This window comes from Pyxicephalus adspersus, chromosome 8, assembly GCF_032062135.1.
Source record: "Pyxicephalus adspersus chromosome 8, UCB_Pads_2.0, whole genome shotgun sequence".
NCBI lineage: Eukaryota > Metazoa > Chordata > Amphibia > Anura > Pyxicephalidae > Pyxicephalus > Pyxicephalus adspersus.
This window is the reverse complement of record NC_092865.1, coordinates 33309661-33331793: the sequence shown is the minus strand read 5'-3', so window position 1 is coordinate 33331793 and position 22133 is coordinate 33309661. Positions and strand designations below refer to the sequence as shown.

General features: G+C 35.3%; 1 protein-coding gene across 1 annotated transcript in view; it reads right to left on the bottom strand.

Moving 5' to 3' along the window:
- Positions 1-22133, bottom strand: part of LMX1A (LIM homeobox transcription factor 1 alpha) — a 61749-nt gene that overhangs the window by 1149 nt on the left and 38467 nt on the right. Inside the window, exons 4-8 of the mRNA XM_072419215.1 lie at positions 6633-6865; positions 3014-3177; positions 2183-2260; positions 1243-1318; positions 14-181 (exon numbers count right to left, since the gene is read on the bottom strand). Coding sequence (XP_072275316.1) covers positions 14-181; positions 1243-1318; positions 2183-2260; positions 3014-3177; positions 6633-6865 — 719 coding nt within the window. The remainder of the gene's footprint in view (positions 1-13; positions 182-1242; positions 1319-2182; positions 2261-3013; positions 3178-6632; positions 6866-22133) is intronic.

Below are 22133 nucleotides of genomic sequence, written 5' to 3'. Positions count from 1 at the left end.
AGCAGCATATTACCATAAGGGTGCATGTGGTCTCCTGGCATCTGTGGTGGTGTAAGTCCTTGCTGGAATGGGTCCGAGCTGTACATATTCTGCTCCACAGAAAGTAGTTGTTGTTGAGGGAGACTTGTAAACACATTCATAATCCCTTCAATGCTGGAGTTACTTGAACTGTGTGTTTGAGCTGCAAAATAGCCAGGCATTAAAAAGTCATCTTCACTTACACATACATTTAATAAATAGAGAAACTCCAAACTCTAAGACTGGATCTAGTGATAAATCTTAAGTTCTAGCCATTTCTTTGTTGGTTACTAAATCAATGCATATCATTGCATTGTATAAACCAGTTCAAGCATTTTACTTTGAGATATATATATTCAATAAATCCCCAAAAATAACTGACCTTGTGAGAATGTTGAACTTTTCACTTGCAAATTATTTTGCAAAGAATAACTAATCTTGTACAAGGGAATGTAAGGTGCAGGTTTATCCTTTTAACTTAGCTAAGTGAACATTGTCTTGCTAAGTGAACATTTACAGAATGACCATCTAAAATACCAAGTGAACAATCTAAACTCCTATAGTAAATCAATGCTATCCATACTGTTATCATTGTGAGCTACAATCTTTGCACTATATGCGACTCCTCCCTTGACCCAGTACAGTAAGTGAGTATGGACACTCTTAGGACAATAAGTGTATTGATAAAAGGATCACAAATTGCATTCACTATTATAAGTTCATTACTAGCTGGATTGCAACTCATGGTGTTCGAGACTGCAAGCAATGCGTTTATTGGCAGCCTGCAAATTTTTAACAGTAATTTACTGTATTTCATTTGAATACTTTCATGTTTTTATACATATGATATACCTTATGTTTTGTTAAAGGAAGGTTGTGGGTGTCCACAATATCTATAATATTGATTAAAAAAAATATAATCTTCAAAAAAAACTATATTAAAAGGGCATATGTCTGATGTATTAAACTATAAACACTTACCTACCTGCCTACTTTTGCAATCCCCTTTCCAAACTCATGTGCTTGTTCTTTGTATCTTACCTGTCTGACTGATTTGTATTTATCTATTTAATTTATGTTTGAAAAGTTAGCAATACATGTGTAAAAGAAAACCCTTCTTCCTTATCTTTCCGGTTAGAAGACATTTTCAGCAGATAGAAAATCCTGGAGGGCTGGTCCCTAACTCATTAAAGCATGCTTTGCCGGGAAGAAATGTTACCATACCTGCTGGTATCCGTGAAGGGTTTTGCTGATCTTGCTGCTGTTGCTGTTGCTGTTGTCTTCTTGCCAACTTCTTCATCTAAGTAAAGTACACGAGTAAGTTTCTAGAAAATGAGTGTGCCTGCATACTATTCTAGTAATTCCATCAGGTAATTTGTGCCGTATAAATATCTAGTCCGGGAATTGCATTTTGACTTCTTTACAAAACGTTAGGTATTGTTTGTTCTTGCATCAGAATAATTAAAAAGTTATATACAGTGACTATGCAGTCTCCACAATTCCTTCAAAAAGTAAATGTGATCTGACGGTGATGTCACAAATTAGTAAAATAAAGCTATACCGAACTGGTAATGGCAAACTATTACTGTGTAACTCTTGGATTTTTTATTTAGCTGAAAATAGTATTTCATACATCTGTGTAGTGTCAAGTTCTGCATTTACTTGCAGTGTACTTGCATGATCCACAAACAGTATCAGTCACATCTTCTTTTTCTTGTTTTGGCCCCAAATTGACATTTTTGTACATTATTACAGTTATAGACAGATGCACACTAGGGCAAACATGTCTTAACTCAGTTAAACTACCAGTATGTTTTTATGTGTGCAAAGCAACTAGTATACCTAAAGGAATTCCACTCAAATGTGAAAAGAACAGACAAGCAGCTTACACATAGTGTCCTTGATGGTTTCAGATACCAAGCCTCCAACAAAAGGGAAGTCCTGGTGTTTTTATACAGTCGGAGACATTAAACCCTTAGTCCCTTGGGCTTATGGCAGATATATGAATTCATAAGGAGAGGTCATAGGCAGTAAATCTAATTTTCATGAAAATCTGGCTATTCATGAAAATTCTATTTGCCTGATCATCTGAAATATTGCATACTTTAAAACAAATACTGCAGTACTGGAACTTGATTAAATAAGTTTGTTTAGTTTCTCTTACCTTCGCTCGTTGATTTTGGAACCAGACTTGTACAACACGAACACTAAGGCCAGTTTCTGCCGCAAGAGTTTCTCTCACCTATATCGAGAATAAACATCAGATAAGATTTTTCTGCCATTAGTTTTCAAGGGGTACCTACTGTAATCTGAGGTCACACAAATACACTCACAATGTTATGTAATACCAGGAATATTTTATTTTAATTATAGGGTCAGTGTATGCAAAATGAATGTTTTAATTGTAGCCACGTGTTGGGGAATTTTATCACACACTGTTTTTATAAATCTGCAATGAGGTCCCTATACCTGGCCTAAAAAGGTAGTTCTAACCGAGTCATTGAAAGGAGCAAAAAATATGAGACCATCTTATGCCCATAATTAAAAGATCAGCTTTCATTTATAATTAGTAATTCAGGTTCAGGTAAAAAAAAAAAAAGTTTATTAGGATTCAATCAATCTCTTGGATCAAAATGTGGTTTCTAGTTGGTGGGTCAGTTAGCCTTTTATTCACTAAAACAGAAAACATTCTTGATAAACCATGTCTGCTTAACCATGCTTATGGCAAACTATAATTGGTATTACTCATGTTGCATACTTAAGGCCCATTCTCACTACAGTGCTGCACTGTGCAATGCAATGAACTGCCATAGTGTCAATGGGTCCTTATATCCTGTGATGGACCTCAAGTCCAGCTCAGCAATTTAAATTACATTAAATACATAAATTGATCTCTTCCCATATCATTATGGGCAAACTATTAGTGAAGTAGTATGTGGATTACAGTCATAGCAGGCCTGACGGGATTACTAACAAAGACAAAATATCAGCTCACCTTTCTGCAGGGTTTAGAGGAGACTTCAAATGAAGCTTTGAAGGCCCGACGCTGCTGTGTTGTCAGAATGGTTCTGGGTCTCTTAGGCCTTTTCTGATCTTTGCTATCTTCTCCTCCTTTGCTGTCTTCAAATTTGCCCCCATCTTCATCATCTTCACTTTTACCTAATGGCAAGTGAAATAACATTTCAAATATAAAAAATGTATGCAAACTTCAACAAGCCAGCTATGGAGCAAATAGTACTTTGACTAGATGAGTAAGAAGTATATATGTATACCCATTATGTGGCTCTGCCATTTGGAACAATTACATGTGTTATATGAAATATATACTAATTAATATAGGGGGGAGGAGGCTTCTGGGTAAAAAAAATTATAGTGTTAATTCTACTTTAGGCTGGATATGCTACAGCAAGAGATTTTTACTATTTGAGCTTAATATTTTAGTTTAAAGCTAGACATTTCCTTATTGTTCAGTTTAAATACCTCTTTCAAACATATTTCTTTTGGGACTGATTTAAAATGTGAGGCTTATCTGCAAAACTAATGAATATTTCAGTTCTTAAACTACCTGTAATGGAATGTAAATTATTAATAACACTTTTTCTAGAGTTCCATTACAGCCAATTTGGAAAGGAAATGATCGTTGAATTAAAAGAGCAAATTTATAAGTCTACAGGACTTGATTTAGAGCATAGTACAGTAACGTAAATATCCTTTTAATTAATTACCAAATAGCGGGAGATAATCAGCACAGGGGCTTCTTGTTATGGTCTGATTTATTCCTTAAAGGAAAATTGTCATAGAAAAGGTCTACCTGGCCAGCTGGGAGGTAGACACATAACCTAAATATGACAACAGTCCATATGATTTTATATGTATTCAATGTATTGAATGACTGTTATTTACTTATAAAAGGCTCTCTTGTGAACATATCCACAACTAGTAATTAGAGCAGTGTTTTTTGACCTTTTAACACATGGGAAACCTTCAATGAGCATTCAGGTATTCAGGGACGCCCTTCTATAATTATTAAATTCACAAGACACAATACGAAAGCATAGTGGTCAGTGGGAAGTTCGCTTCTTACATTGCTGGCCAGGGTGAAGAAAGTGCCTCATATACATAGTTAAAAAAGGTCATTGGTGTTGATTTAACTGACCTAGGAAGCACAAACAGCTCATTGCTCAAGGAACCCTGAGCAACCTCTGGAGGAACCCTAGGGTTCCACAGAACGCTGGTTGAGAAATAATGAATTAGAAATTACCAAGAGAGAAGAGGGCTTTGACATGCAAGGGGACAGGGAGTGCTAATAAATTAACTCTTCTACAAAAAGCAAATATTTTAGCAAGTTCAGAAGCATAATTCAAATGAATAAAAATAGTTTATCCAAAGGTGCACTAAGCACTATTCCTTTTGAAATTCAGAAAAAAAATCAATGTAGAAAATGCATCAAATAATTAATTAAAGATGAGATTGTTGCCCAAACTGACTAATCAAAAAGAGGAAAAAAAACGTATTGGCAGCGACTAAAATTTTATTTCCTATTTGCTTGAGTTGTAAAGTTTTAGAAAGTTAGAAGTAGTATGGTAAATCAAGTGAATTTAAGATATTAAAAAAAAATCTACTTTCATGTAAGGTTGACATGAAACATGAAGGTAGTGCGATGTGAAATTAGAGCACGGTATTTACACATTGTAGTCCTCTCTATCAAGAGACCAATCAAGAAGACTGGGAAAAGGCAAACATGAGCCCACTGGGAGCTCTCCACACCATGACACCCTAATATCGCACAGCTTGTCACCACCTGCCAGTAAAGATCATATTCAAGTTGAATAAAAGTAAAGAACTCTTACAACGAATTCATATTCAACAAGGGGAGACTTTTTAATTACTATAAGATCAGCAGTCTTAAATGTCTTAGACACTAGAAGGGATACTTAATTAAGCCTTAACCCTCTCCCCTTAGTCCTGCCTGAGAAGCTGCAACCATATTGTGCTTGGTGACCTTTACAGGAGCTGGTCTTGGATGGCTCTAGACAATTGTGAGGTCCATATAGTACAAAAGATGTTTATTATCGGTATGAGATGAAGACGAAGAATAGGGGACATCCTGAATAATGAAGCTGCACTTACCAATCTCTTTCTTTCCTTTTATATCACTGCCTCTGTTGGTTCGAGGGAATTAGGAGAAGAGGCAGAGTTAGGGCACTTAATTGGAAATGAGGATGGTTTTTGAGTTGGTTCTGTTTACACAGGATTGAGTGCTTGAGTTGACAGAGGCTGTAATTGAAGTGTGAGCTTTGGAGATTAGCTCTAGCATATGGGATCTGTGGCTCTGCTCTCCTCCTTTCTACATTTTCCAATAAAATTGGGTTTAACTTATGCTTCCCCTCTCTCACCCTCTTGTCTACAGAGAGCTCTTTCAAAGTTAGACATCAGAAGGATACAGAAGGCAATACAAAGCAAGAAAGACCAAGAATGAACATGGCAGTATAGAGCCACATTACAAAACTACTACAAACTAAGTCTGTAAAACACTATATTTATATATATCATAAAAAGTCAAATAGAATATAACTTTATTTAGATTAGGGTTGCAACTTCTTTCTTCTTGTGTTTACTTTAGCCACAAGCCAAGGTTTCCTTAAGCTCTATAAAATTTATTATAATTACCATTAAGAAACAAGGAACATTATATAAGCTAGCAATCACTAATGCTACAAGGTTACAACAATAACCATGACATAAATTGACCTTATCATGACAAAAAGCAGGTTTTCCCTAACTTCTGAAGTGTAAAAATACATTTATACCCAGCGTGAAATAAAAAGCTGCAAAGCCCAGACCACATACAACTAAGATTCTCAACTCATTTGTGCAAAGCAAATAGTGATAGTATATCAATTCAATGGTGTCTGTTTATAAAACAGTGAATTTGAAATTCACTGGAACATTCTCTAATGGAAAATCTTCTATCTTCTAGCAGTGAATGTCAGATTCACTGCTTTTTAAATATACCCTTAGGTAAAAATGTGCATTTCTTGAAAACTAAATCAAACGAATCAAGAAATTCACTGAAAGCTTGAACATGAACAGTAAAAAATAGCTTAACAAAAACTGCTACTAGCTGCTGAAACAGGATGAGGAGCAGTTACTGTATTCCTATTAACATTATGGGTCATTTTATCGAAAAACTTTTATCATCCTCTCAATGTCCAACTTTATATGATCACAACTGCATATTACATACTTTTAAATAATTTAATAAAACTTTTAGCTATTAGTAGGTTTACAATTGTATTACAGACAAAGACCATCAAATAAAAATATTAAAAAGGTATTACTGTTTAATGAACACTGAAATGATTATTATGGCAGTCTTAAAGTCAGGGCTGGATTGACCATTAGGCATGTATGTGTAGATGGCACAAGTACATAGGCAGTTTTTTACTGTTTTACCATTGGCCTTGCATTTTTTGCATCATAATTATCCTTTTGTGTTTTCAGACAGAAAGGTGGAAATGTACCCAACAGTGAAACTGGCAACGGCAAAAATTCAAAACCTTATCCAAACTGTAAAAACGTATATTCTGGAGTTGTACTTGCTTGAGACATACCGGAGTCAGAGGCCGCTGGGCTCACCAGGCTGAGCAGATCCCGTTCTCTCTCATAGTCACTCTTGCATAGAAGCTGTCCATCTTTCAGCACAAACTCATCACCTTTCTGAAGCTGCCTCTCACATACACAGCAGCAAAAGCACGAAAGATGATATACACTCTTTTGTGCCCTCATGACAAATTCACTGGGAGTGATGGTGTCTAGGCAGGAGCCACATTTCACCGCAAAGAGTCTGAAAGATAAAAGTGAAGACATTCTAATTACATAAACAATAATATATTTGTATTAACATTTATTTAGAGCTACAGCTGCTGACAAATATAATCAGGTGCATTATCTGGTCTTCCGTTTGTCCTTGTCAAAGCACATTACCACAATCTTATTTTTCAAATAGATGAATGAACAGGTTGGTGAAATGCCTTGTTTGGCTGAATACTATTCAGGCTGTTAAGGTCATCACCAATACAGATGACAAGTATAAAATCTGCAATATCTTACAGAGTAGCATGCTTATCCATCCATTTTCATGAAGTATTACTTGTCTGATGTCAATGTAGGGCTTGCTTACACTAAAGGTGATTTGGAATGCTTTGCTGTGCATTTAAACATACATAACTAAAGTGATGTGAAAAGTCCTAATGCATGTTCTGTACAAACCAATGCATGTGTACTTTAATGCCTTGTTTATGCCACTTTCTTGAATGTGGTGATCCAGATCAAGAATAGGTCAACAAGATTGATATCAGATTTACTATTAGGTATATTAGGTTTGTGGTTATAGACTCCACAGGGAAAGACACAACTTTTCCCACTAAAATCATTCACCATTAATTTGTCCATCATCAGTAATAGTCATCACTTTTTTCACAAACACACTATTCTAATCCAAAGTTGAAAACTGTAAAACCTGTAAATGTACTTCATACAGAAAGGTAATGCTAGCAGAGAAGATAGTGTGGCAGCTTGTTCTAGTTATAGAAGTCAAGCTCTCCCTACAGCATTTACAGGGATTACTTTTTGATTATTTACTTCTCACCCTATTAGTATAAGGTGTTGGTTGGAGGCCCCTGTCTGAGCTCAATACTGACAGCAGAATCTCTCTCCAGGTTGCTCCAGGCTGTAAATTAGGAAAGGCTTTATTTTTCTTTTATGTAATCCTGACAGCACCTTTGTTATATGACAACACTTTAAACATCTGTTATCAGTAGTGAGCTCAGGCAAGGTATAGATGATCCTGTGGAATTCTTCCACCCTAAAGTCCAATCTGACATTACTGCCATGGCAGGGAGACAAAAAAAACAAGCAAATACCCAAAATCATACCATCCATAAGTTGTAGGGCTGAGTTACAAGAACAAGATTTAGCTCTTTATGAAAGTCAATTGGTAACTTGTTCACTTTTATTAATAAATTATTATATACTTAGATTAGTTTTAAAAGATTTGTTTTGAAAGGTTTTGAAGTCTCGTTTTTTTCATTCAAATCCTAAACGGTATCTCCAGCCCAATACTACATTCAAAGATGCAGAGGGAGAAATGCCTAACTGCAGTGCCATGTACGTTTGTATTACTAAATATTATAGATATTGTTTTTATGTACTGGTCTACCACACTCCTTTAACCAGTAACCTAGTAGTCCTCCAATGTATCTAATTGCAATGTTGGCACACCCTGCACATACAGAAATTTACAGAAATTATCTAAAAATGTGCTAAGATTTTTTCTTTACAGACATCCATCAGATTCAATCCTCCCTTGGACAATTGCATGTAGTAGTTGATGCAGAAAGGTCAGAGCGAGAGAGAAAGTTTTGGCTGTGGGAAGTGCACCCCTGTTTTAATGATCATGTAAGGTGGTCTGTGGATAACAGGGTAGCTTTTTAGTATTATTTCCTTAAATTGGTCTTTATTGCATTTCCCGAGGTATTACACTGGTTTATATGCCTGTTTGAGAATATCTCGTTTTGAAAACTCCTAAATGTTGGGGTACCTGGTATTATCTTCTTGCCTGATGAAGAGCAAGTTGCTTTTATTGCAGGAATCCACTGTAATATGTATAAAATGGTAAGGAAAATAAAGTATTTCCAGTACAGGATAAATTCTGAGAACAAGTTCACCATGAGGACTAATACAATTCTCCGGCAAGAAGGACATGTTACTTATAAGTGTTACCAGGCTTATGCACCTTAGCTCTTGGTCACCAACACCACCATTACTCAAAGTATAATATTGAATAGTTACCTGTATGCCTTACAGTGCCCAGGTATAGCAGTAATTATTTATTACAAAGCTCCCTTTCACTGACCCATTTCTCAGATGGGCAACCAGTGTACAATGACCTCCCTTCTTCTATGCCCTTTATTAAGCAACTCTGATGATTTAACTTGGCAGGCCTGTTTCTTGGTACAGCCCTGTTATTAAGGCTCTCCAAGCATAAAGTGTTTATCCAATGAAGTGTTCTTTCGCATAAATTGGTAAGAAATACTATTTTCTTAGGTATTAGAGCTGTGTCATCCACTAAGCCCACTGAGAGGGCCTAAGAAAGAAAAAACCTGGGTCAGATTGTTTCACTACTATTATCAAATTTCATGAACAACTTCCGTAGTGTATGTTAACTATGATACTACAGTGCAAATAACTGATAAATTCCTAAGATTGAAAAAAAAAAAAGCCGAAGTATTTTTTAAGTAGGATGGAACATTTCAGCTTCTACTCTGTGACAAGTCTGGGGGAGGAGGTACACAATGTGTACAGATTTCATTATTAGAACAGAACTGAGCTAATCTTCTTAAACCCAGCAATAACATGGCTGAAGATAACAGCGCCTCTCAGTTGAGCTGTATAACCACACACGTCCCACAACACAAATGACCCTTTACAAGTCCTGATCCTGTCCAGCTGTTTAATCAAAAGAAGGACACCAAGTTACACTCTGCTTATTTATTCTGATATTGCATCCAAAGGCCAGAAAGTGCACATCAGATGCTATACATCCTTCTGGTCTGCTCTTTTGTACATACGCAAGTTGCGTTGATAGACATGGCTGTCAGAGGATAAAATATGTTCTAATTCAATAAAGTATTGGAAAAAATACACAAAGAAGAGAAAGGATAGTACAGTACTGTACAGTAAGAAATACATGAAGAAATGTTTTAACTGTGTGTTTACTAATTGTTTTCAATCTTTTCTGCTGGAACTGCACTTTAAACATGTGCTTTAAACATTTTTATGTGCCTGTTTCAGAATCCCACTTAAATTAAGTGAAATAACAAATACACAATTACCATCTTATTTTGGGAGGTCCTGGTGTTAACACTTTGACTGCTGGACAGCAGGGTGCTGATTCTACAGGATTGCCTCAAAAAGCAGTCTTAAAATAAATGTTTCTATTCCTGAAGAATGCAAACATAGTTTGTAATACATTTAATTGGCCACTGATGTAAAATGCTGCATGTCTTATATTCACTGACCTTGAATAAGTACACAGATTATGAAAACTTGTTTTACTACGTACAATTTACATTCTATTAGTGACACCAAAAAATAAGCCAGTGAATGCAACATTGCTATCACTTTCAAAAGGAGATCAGCAATGATATATTTTTCTCAGGACAGGCTTTTGTTCAATGCTGGTGAGTGGTTGTAAAGAAGAAAATTTAGTGAATAACAGTCTATAATATTCAAACACGAATAATTCTTAGATTGTTTTACTTGTAAAACTTTTAAAACTTGCTAGCGTTTACTATTATAATGAAGGCATTTTGAAAGGTGACTAATCAGGGAGAGATGACGATGAATGAAGCAGCAGCTTAGAGTCAATGTATAATGAAGAGTGAATCAAATCAGGAATGAATCAGGGATACATAGTGTGACATTCATCCATGTGATTGTTTCTGCTCTTAATAATCTTAGGTGCCATGTGTTCTTTTTTTCAGTTCATGTAATATTTGTTGTTTTATATTGCAGACACATTCCAACCAACAGATGAACATGTGCCTTTAGGTGCCCTTAAGTGACTATTTTAAAAAAGTTCAGTAGCCAATCTAACATTAGCTTTCTGCGGTCAGATAAAGTAAAATGTTATTTTTTGTCTTTTGTTTGGGCTGCTGCAACATTTCCAGCATTTAGCCCTGCTATTCAACTAATCTTTAATAAATGTACTTTGGATAATAAAATAAAAGCAGACACTCTGATGCGACTTTCTCTTACCATGTTTAATTTACATACTAATTCTACATTGATAAGACCTTTGCTTTATTCCTTTTTTGTACAGAATCTTTCTACTTTACCATGCCATATTAAATAAGCATTTTTATAAATGAATGTGGCCTTGCTTCTCTATAAAACCATATTATTGCTTTGTTGAATAAAGGAGTATTCAGCCAAACTATGCAGCCACGATTATCTTAAACAAGGGCATATACAATAATGGTTCCGGAAAGAGCCTGATAAAAAGGTACATCCCGGACCTCCCTACTGACAGAAATAAAACACACTCTGTGTATCTAGACTGTTCCCAAGGTCAGGAAATACTTTTTCCTCCTACAATGCTTCAAATTTTCATTTGTACAACACATACATAAATGTTGCCATCTACAGTCAGATGTCTGCATTAAACACATCTAAATAAAAAATACATTTTAGATTTTAAATACTAAATTAGTAGAAAGATTTATTTTCTGTGCATGAACTGAAATTTATTAATAGATCCTAAATTCAGGTAACTAGACAGTGAAATTATCAATGCTGATGTGCAAAATAAATGAATGGAATATGTTGTCATTGTACTAGTTAGGCTAGAAGCGGATGTTTAGAATGCTATGGTTGTAGTTAGGTTCCTCATAATTTAAAAAAATTGGCTATTACGCTGGAGAAATGTCTCCTTCCACACCCAACTAGCCATGTTTGAGACTTTAATTCCACTTCTGATTATTATGATAAAGCTCTCCAATGCTGGAGAAGATACACTTTCATCAGTGAAGCTGGGTGACACCTGGAATGGATCTGGTTAAGGATTCAAAATATTTTCAGGCAAATAACAAATGACTTAGAAGAAATCCATTCCAGGTTTGTTGGATCACCCAGCTTCACTGATGACAGTGGATTCTCTCCAGCCTTAGAGAGCCTTAATAAAATATGCCATATGTCTACTGACTATTGATTCAGTGGCTATCAAAGTGGAACTAAAGTTGTGCTATACAAAAAAAAGAATCAGATAGGTGGTTATTGCAGAAAGAGACAGGCAATGTGTTACTTGCCTGATCACACCGGGAATATGTGAAAAAGCTGAGCATGCAATCCAAATTTCCCATTGCGTGAGCCAGGGATGGGTAAACTCCTGCACGCCTGCTTGGGAGTTACCCTGATATGGACAATCAAGATGGCCAAAGATAGTTGCTGGGCACAAGAAAGAAATATGGAGGAGTCCCACAAAAGGAGTTTGGATAGGTAAGTGCTGCAAATTAAGTTCCTCTTTAAAGCTAAAAAATAAGATTTGGAGCCATAAATTATCTATTTTTTGTCTGTGTGGCTGCATTGTCTTTAAGAAACTACATGCAGCATCTGTGAGCAGTGAAAAGCTTAATCACTTACACGGACTAGAACCAAACACTTTTTAATTGTATTAAAGCATTTGCAAGGGGCTGCAATGCATTTGAAAGTGTTCATGATTCTTTGAGACATGTGGCAGGAGAACCAAAACTACTTAATAGAATATGTCTCCTAACATTCATGAATGCATGTCAATACCTCCTTCCCACTGCCCCCAAACACATAGTGGTTACAATTGAGCATCTGGGAGCAATTAAATCAGTAGTTGTCAATTGCATGTTTGAAGTTGTAAAGGTTTTGTGTTTTTTCTATATTTTCATATAGTAGCTAGAATGGCGGCATACACAGTCAGAGGCTCAGGGTTATAATATTCTATTGAACTGTTATCAGATGAAATTCCTATATTTTTGTGTCACTGGTAAAAGTTCATTCTTGTTCTGCTTTTTACCAGCTTTGCTCATCAGTCCAAGAAATTCAATAAACACTGAAAATCTCTACCACTCTGCTTCTTCCATTTAATTCCCTCAACATCAGCTAGTTAACCAGCTCATGTACATTACTCTATATATACAGTATAAATATATCAGCCTGTTCTCACAGATAGTCATACTTATTTTCCATGGAACCTCTAACTTGATAATTTTTTAGTAACTTGTAGCTCAGTCGCTTAGCAACTCCATTTAAACAGCATTCCATGTCAGCAGCAGGATCGCCAAGGGCATTCTCTCTAAATTCATTTCCATAGGCTCAACTAAAAATCACTGGGCTTAAATAAAAATCAATATTCTATCGTAGCATTTTAATTAAACGCTAAAAATCTCTGTTGTTAACATTTCAGAGTAGTAAGTAGTCAAATCCACAGAATTGCCCACGTTATTGCTATTGGAAACATTAAACAGTGTAACAGGTGTTTTTTTCTGGCCCTTTGTCAATGAGCTGTCCAAGCGGCGCTTGCAATAGGGCCACGAAGATTTGCATTATCATACATCTTTAAAAAACAGTAGAGCCAGTGTTAAGAAGCATTAACTGCATCTTCTTCTATGCTTAACGTGCAAGCATGACATCGCTCTTACTGCTTTGAGGACTCATAAGAGTTGAATAAACAGTAAGACCTGAAAAGTTCATTTAGCAACTCCAGGCCAGATGGCACCACATCTTTCCAAACCTTTCTAAAGCTATTTATAGAAAGTGATCTAATTACATGCACAATTCATAGTAATTGTGAGTAATTTAGCAGTGGATGCCACCATGGCTAGACAGCACATTAAGAGAGTAAACCTGCTTGGAAAACATTGCAGAGGGATTTAGCACAATAAAGTTACATTGTTTGAAACAACTAAATTTATCCCTGATTCCCTACTAAATTTTGCAGGTGCAGATTGTTTAATTTCTTCTCATTAGTCTTATCCTAGAGATTATGGGTTGTGTTAGTGTAAAATTGCATGGTACATTAAAAAAATGTATTCCCTATTTAATGGAAAAGTGAATGCTGGATTCTGATTGGTCTGTACAGTCAACAGCATCATTTTTTCCTAAATCAGTACTAAAATTACAACCAACAACAACAAGTAAAAAAATGTTTCGGTCATGTACTTGTACTGTAGCTCTGACAATCTTTATTTGGAAGACAATTGGGAGAAAAAAAGTATACCAATAACACCTGGTATTTGCATGTAGTACTTTGTTTTATTTGCTTTAATATGAAAAACATTTTATATATCTAACTAAACATATTATATTATATTAAAGGAGTACTGCTCACTATTTGTAGACTGGACCTTTAATAACGTATTATTATCATTACCCAGTCACATGTCAGTGCATTTGAAAATCAAGGAATTTTACACATACAGGATACGAATAGGTTAACCTTAATAAGAAAAAATATTACTTTTTTTTTTTTGGTAAATTACTATACATATATATACTAGTCAGGATCCAGAAACATATGGTATTCCATTTGACACAGATACAATATTATTTATGCCTACTGTACATATTAGATACCCTTCATCTAATGTTATTTTTGTATATTTATACTATGGTTTTGGAAATAGTTGTACGGTTATTTTATAGACAAAATAAACAGTATATACTTTTGTGCCAAAAACTGACTTTAAAAAATAATCTGAGTTTTGGAAAAAAAGGGTCTGATAAATCACTTTGGAATGCATTAGAGGGGCATTGCACATTTTAGCGTACCAAGTATTTTTTTAGCTAATAAATGATTTTTGACAGTCCAAGAAATACAGAATTTTTTGATAATCTATGCAGATAGAAAGCCAAGAGCAAATACAACTAGACTGACAAGTCTTCGCGGGAAAGAGATATGCCAGGCAAGATTAATAATGCCACTTGGTGCCACTCCTAAAATGCTAAACACAATAAACCCTGAGCTATTCAAGGAGAGTAAAAATAAAAAAATGTAAAGCCTGTGTTAACTGTTGTCATAGTGGCATCAGCGGACGTAGTTGACAAAGGATATGCAAGAACAATTTTTGGGCTTCGCATTTAACTGCTGCCCAAATACAAACACTTATTCCATATATAGAAAGATAAATGGCTAACTGGATTAAATCAGTACACTGTAATACCCTATGCTCCCCATTTTCTTCCACTACAAATGGTTTTAAGAGAAAAAAGTCACAAAGATTCTTCATGTCTGTAAATGTGAAGCAAGGAACCCAATTCAGTACAATAAACCATAAGTTTAGTGAGGGCATTAGTTATGTATGCCACTTTTTATTTGCCATAGAAGTCATCAGTGTCCCAGTGTACAGTATACAACAAGATATCCCAGCAACAGCTCAACCCATGATGATGCCCCAAATTTACACAACTTGTAAGCACTAAATGAGTTAAAAGCAGATCATTAATTATTATGCCATTAATACGATTCATCAAGGTCCACAGTATACACAGCAAATGGTTCATCTACACATTTTTAGTGTTCGAGGAACTATTGCATTTGGAGTGACAGAATAAAGAACTTATTTTTTGAATTTTATTTTAAATTTAGGTCAGTGAATTTATTGGAAACATACTGCTGTCTGTACAATTTAACATGCTTTATCAGAGTTAGCATTGAAGTTGTTTGGCATTTTAAAACTTTTCTGATGCCAGATCAAATCTGTCCAGTTGCATTCTGTGATGACAAATACCCTTTGGGAGGTTGGGAATATCAAAGTTAAAGCTAAGCTCTGGCCTTAATTTTAGTCTTGCACAGTTGTACAGACTTCACTCCTGTACTGAAATTGCTGACTCACAATTCACATTGTACACTTCTCAAAGTCTGCATTACAAACTTAGATAGAACCCACTTTATTTCCTGGCTGGAGGACATACATTATGATTTAGCTCCTTCCTATCCAGCCTTACTGCCCCTAACCCGATTTTTTTTTTTTGGATCTTAATCATTTCATTTCAGCATGACATATGGGCATTACCTATGATGGTCTGTATGCAAATACATGATGCTAAGGATTGTGATTCTCTATAGGCACCCTAATGCTTTAATAACTCGCAGTCAGTGTGCTGACTTTTACATTGCTGCTCCCCTCTACATTTTCTGTCTGTTCCTCCCATGCTCTGTCTGTTTTCCTAGCTATGTCAAATTCCTTAGCTAAGACACTAGCCCATTTCTGAAAATCTCTGCTTTAGGCAGTTTACTGCACGCTCACGGCCCCCAATACCCAGCAGGACAGTGGCAAAGTGAGGAAGGAGGTAAGATTGGTATAAGAGGATTTAACACATGGATCTCACTGATTCCTCTATGCTTTTATCCCCCCCTATTGTGAAGTTACCGGTTGACATTCTGTTCTAGCAGACCAACAATAGCATTACTCACATATTCATTATTTTATTTTCTTTAATTAAAGTAAAGGATTAGCCATAATATAAATCAACCAAAAGAGATGGAGAACAAATGTCTCTGTTTTCAAGACCCTTACACAGACAGAAGAGCAGCTGCAAGATGGTAAGGCGTGGTATGGACCGTACCAGCCTGTCTGGTAGTGAGCCAGGAGTCTCAGCTGCTTTTTGCCATGCAAGCACACAAAGATATTCTCCCCAAATATCTACTTGTGGATAAGCTATAATAATTATATGATCCAAAATATCTCTTTAGAACACCGCCAGCAACATTTTCAAATTTTAGTAATGGAAACATAGATAATTTCCTATGGTACCAGACAATTAGTTGTTAGATTTAGCTTGCAAGCTTTCACCTGTAAAATGATACATGAAATTATTTTTGCTGTTATGGGCAAAGCTTCATTACATGAGGACCATAAAAAATATACACCCCACTTGTTTGGTGCAAGCATCCTAAAATGTTCTATTGGCCACATTTATTGATAAAAATGATCCGCAAATGCTTAAAATATTCCAAAACCATTTATCAATGGTATCAGCTAGATATAAAAAAATTGGGTGGTATTTAAAAACGGTTTAAATATCTAAAACAAACCTGTATTCAATAATCTTCTGGTTATTTATTAGTTAGGTTTTTATTAAACTGTGTTTTTTTTTTTTGGTTTCTCGTGGTATGAACAGTAATTTTGTTTGGTTGAAGCAATATGAATGATTTGGTAATTTCTTCGGATAACACATTATAGGATTAAATATGTTGCCTCATGCCTCATATTCTTTGATGATCTCATTAAATTTAGAGAAACACGTCTGAGGAAATGTTGCAGCTGCTGACATCTTCCTAAAGCACCCTAAAAATGTTAGTTGCTTGGCTTCCATGCTAATTCTTTAGCTTGAAGTCGCCATCTCAGAACAAGATGGTAGGTGAGAAGGTCTTAACTCATTCTCTGGTTCCCAAACTACTACGGGTTAGCAAAACTGTGTTTAAGGTAGAAGGCCATCTTGATAGCAAGGTACCAATACAGTTGTTTCATACCAGCTTCCTAATACCTATTCTGCAACTCACAAAATGTTTCACAAACAGTTATTTAATCTCCCTAAATTCAAAGATAAAAAATTGGATGATCAGAACTTGTTTTGTTATGTCTATATATCATGACACCACACTACTTTGATAAACTCAATCTATAAGTTAGGGCTGTCCAGCCATAAAAAGTCACAATGGGGGCATAACTGTCATAAATGCGTGCCACACTATTGAAGAAATATTTTGACATGTGTGCTGAATGTATCCTATTTTTTCTAACCACTCATGTCGAAATATTTTATCTACGTATCTTTCAATTTTAATAAATACATTTGAAGTTGTACTCAGAATGTTTAAAGAAGAGAGAATATTAGAACTTATCTCATATAGCAAATCTGCTTTGCTTATTATATTCCTCAGGGAAAGAAAAGTGAACTGTTGAAATTTTACCCATACCTCCTGGGGGTCACTACTGTATCTGTCTCTACCTTGGCCCCAGAGCTGTCTCCATAGCTAAAAGCTGCTTCACGTGACTGTTTGGCCTTCAGTTTGTTTTTCACCTTAGTAGTTAACATGACCCTTTATTCTCTCTCCCTGACCCTCTCCTCCTGTGACAGACAAGTTTTCGTTTAATACCTGGCAACCAAGGGAGAGTTAAGCTTCCTCAAATATGAGCGTTTTTTGGCTGGAATGGCACAGGGCCGCAGCCCAACCGAGAGAGAAAAATTAAACACCACAGGCCGTGGCTCCAGTGAAGAGGAGATAAAGTGTTCCCATGGAGTAGGCCGGGCACAGCTTTTCTCTAGTTAATACTTAACAAGGCCCCTCAACAAAGACGGCCAATGTAGCTTGCGCTCAGCAAGCTGATTCCCAGCATTTTGCTGTGTAATGGAGAATTCCTTCCCCAGTAACCCCTTCACGCCCACAAATCTGTCAAGTCTCACTTCACTTAACAGTTAATCAACTGACCCAAGTCTTGCCCGGCCTTAAGTTGCATACTGTGAGCTGTCAAAAGCAGTATAAGTGATATTTTCTCTATTTAATAGAGAGTGCTGTTGTTATTAATTAAATTCCATTAATGCCTCTACATGACAAAATATCTCTACCTCTTGCTTATAAGCCTGAGATGACCCGATGTACCAATGAATAAAGACGTTTGGATTCTGGACAATCCTGGTGGTAAATCAGCCTTTGTTGTCAGACAAGTCTTTGTAAAACATTCTAAACAAGGCAGCATATCAATGAATGAGACTTCTGAGATTTGTCACTAAAAGACCCTCCTGAAATGAGCACCCGCTATATTGTAACAAGCCGCCTGCAGGAACTAAGAGAACAAGAGCATCCAAACACTGAATTTGTGTGTATGTGTCAGCTGATCCATGCCAACAAAGTCTGCTGCTTGGAATACATATAATTAATGACATTTTACCAGGCTGGGTGGCATATGTTAGCGCAGAGTTAGCAGCTGTAGGTTGAATTTTATAGACATCTTCTGTCTTTATTTCCTCATTTTTTTGTCGTCAACCTGTTTGTACAAATTACTGCCTACATGGCTCACAGATATGTGAGTGATAGACACACAGCAAATTCCATAGTAGCTTTACAATGCACTGCAAAACAAGCCTAAAGGCATTGTTTATTGTGGACGTACGATACTCATGGGGGATATTTATTATTAGCAGGTGAATTTAGGCAGATTTGTAGGGTCGTGATGTGATTGTTTTATTCATAAATCACCAGCTAATTGTTCTGCACATTTAGGCAAATTATAAACCAGAAATGTGAATGCCCATGGAAGCAATTGTGGAATTTAAAATTAAAATCCTCAATTGCAGTGCAGAATGTTTCTGATGAATACATGTGATCATTGAGTGTGCAGGAGTAAGCAGATCCTCTGTAGGGATCAATGCTCAAATCACCTACCATGAATTCATTACCCCAGCATTTCCTTATGATTTCATAACAAGTACATTCAATTTAAAATATAAAACTTTTAGGAGATGCTATTTATTTTTGAAATTTAGTAGATTCAAACACCAAGAAAATAGCATTTAGTTGGCTGTAGTAGAATTACTATATATATATATATATATATATATATATATATATATATATATATATATACACACAGTAAGCAATAATATAAATAGAGCAATATTAAAAAAAAAATATATATATATATATATATATATATATCTTAATATCGCTTTTCATACATTTTACACAGTGCTGCTGATTATTCTCTATTCATCCTATCCACAAGCACTATGTTCGGCAGCACATACATTGTACAAGGTGGGTTTCTTTTCGCTGACAATGGTGGCCTCTGTGTCTATTTCTTACATGAAATAAAAACAATAAAAGCTTTTTATTAAAAAATTAAAATTGGCTTTTGAAATTTTTGTGATATGTTAAATTGTATATATGATTTTGGTGATTGGGTTTACATCTACCTTCATAATTCATACAGAGAGATACATTATTTGTTTCATTTTTTCTTGTTGTCTATTCTAAATTGCATTCATCTAGATCAACAGTAACATTGTTTAAACAAAGAATTTAATAAACACCTAAATGCTAATATTCCAACCTGTAATCAATCTATACTTGGTAATTCCATGGCCAATTTGCTGTCCTTCCTTCTCTAGGAGAACACTTCCTACTCAAGCAGAACAGAGGTTGGTATATTATTACAAAGCATCTAAACTCCATCACAATAGACCCCCTTGGATGTCCCTGTCAGCTAACTAAAAGGTAAATCCAGCATCCTGCATCCTGCCTTGAAAGTAAATATTCTGCAAAATCAGTATTCACCCTAAATCAAAACATGCATATATATATATATATATATATCATAGGAGTATATTTATTTTTACCCTTGGAATAATAGGTCCTAGTTGAATACAAGAACACAAGCAACTGACCCATAATTGTATGTTCTTAGTTTAAGGGTTAAGCCAACCATAGATATTTTAGTTTAAGGGCTAGCTACAAAATATAATGTGGGCTTTGAAGACTCTTTGGCCCCATTGTTATGGAACATACCACTTGGGGATTGGGATGTTTTTTTTTTATATTCACCCCTGGTCACTGCAGAGATAATTTATATGATCTCTGATGTCTATAGTTCAAATACTTGCCACATGAAATCAAATGCAGTTATGTGCTCTACATCTCTTTTGACAGATAGGCAGATTGTGAAATGCATTCCCGGATCATATACGCTCATAAGAAGCCCTTAAAACATGCTGTTCTTATATCCTTAAAGGAAACCTATTATGAAAGAATCAAGATTGCTGACCATTCTTCTTTAAAATGGCTGATGCATTGGCTTCCCTAGTGATGTTTTATTGCAGGAATGTAGGCTGTTAACTTAGCAAGGTATCACTCTGGAAGGGATGTTTCACTTAGCTTATTACATTTGGAAAAAAATAACTTTGCAAAGAATGCCTAATCACAATCAGGGAAATGGACATACCATAAATTTCGCTTTCGCGCATTTGGATGACGGAAGTCAACTGAGCTTCACTTTCACTAAGCTCAGTGATGATTTGCTTTGGTAACTGAACAGATTAGACTCCTTTGGTAAAAAAAACTCAATAAACATTGAGTTACACACTGACAACAAGCATAAAAAATTTCTTACATTAATTATAGAATACATGGTATGACAGAAGAATTCATACCAGGCTTTAGGAACTTTCAGAAAAAAGGCCATCCATAGTACTATTCAAGCATTTTTGAGTTTAGCATTTCCACAAAAAATAAATAAAGAACTGCATATTATATTTTGATAGTAAACTATTCAATGATATCCCTCTTTTGAGATCTGAATATCTAAAATAAGAAAAATAATGTAAATATGATGCAAAGCTCAAAAAAAATTGCTTTATTTCATTTCATCTTCTTACTTTTATCTCAAGTACTAAAAAATTCAGACATATTTTGGAATAATATTCAATGTTTGATTCAGAATCAGAAATATTGCCACCTGTGTTATTGGTATCTTTTTGATTGGTATTTTAGTTTTTATTCTCTCTTTAGCAAATCAGCCAACTGAATGGAATACTATATTACCCAAGAAGGGCTATGAAGGAAACATAAATTAAAGAATGGCACAAAGCCTGAAGACAGAACTGATTAAAGCCAGAGGGATAAATATCCACAATTAAAAAGCTAATATCTGGAACGTACTGATGCAGAAACTGCCCGCTCTTCACCAAGAGACTAAACTATCCCACAGGGAATGGAGATTCTTCCAACATTTAAAGAATCATTTAACTTAATGACATAAAATATTAATTTTATAGGTCGTTTTCCACTCAGTAAAACAGATGGTTTTGCAAAGCACTACAATAACTATGGCTAATCTAATAAGGTTGTGGTTAAAAATGGTGAGCAAGCGTTCATACACATACATACACAAGGTGTACTAAAGGAATAAACTGCATGCTGATCATTAAATAAGGGTGTATTCGGCCCACCAATCAGCTTTATCTTTAGGCAAAACTTTTTTTTAGACAAAATGTTTTTTGTTGCTGTACGTGCACCAAAGAATAAATGTTTGGCAATACACTCTACTTATTATCAGCACTTACATCTACTTACTGAAAACAGGAATCCTTAAATAGATTAAAAACGATGCCATTAACTACCAAACTATAAATGTTATATATTTAAATGATGACGATGATGATTTATAAACCGGTTTCTTTATGTTTTCAATTGATCAGAGTAATTATTTTTTTCTCTAATTCTCTAATGTCATACAAAGTCCTTACATAACAAAGTTCTTACATACCAAATATGTTGCAGAGCTTGCTAAGCTTTCTAATAAGAAAGCCCAACACTACTTTGGTGGCTGTGTCTCTCCAACTAGAAATCCATAAAGGTCCAAATCATCAAGCAGATGAAGAAGTGAAAGTTCATTCTCTAAATCATAGCTGTATGTATGTTGTAACTTAAAATGAATTGAAGGACTTCATGGTAATTTGTGGTAAATCTCAAATATATATAGCAAATATAATGTCAGCATCTTCTGTTTTAACACCCTATT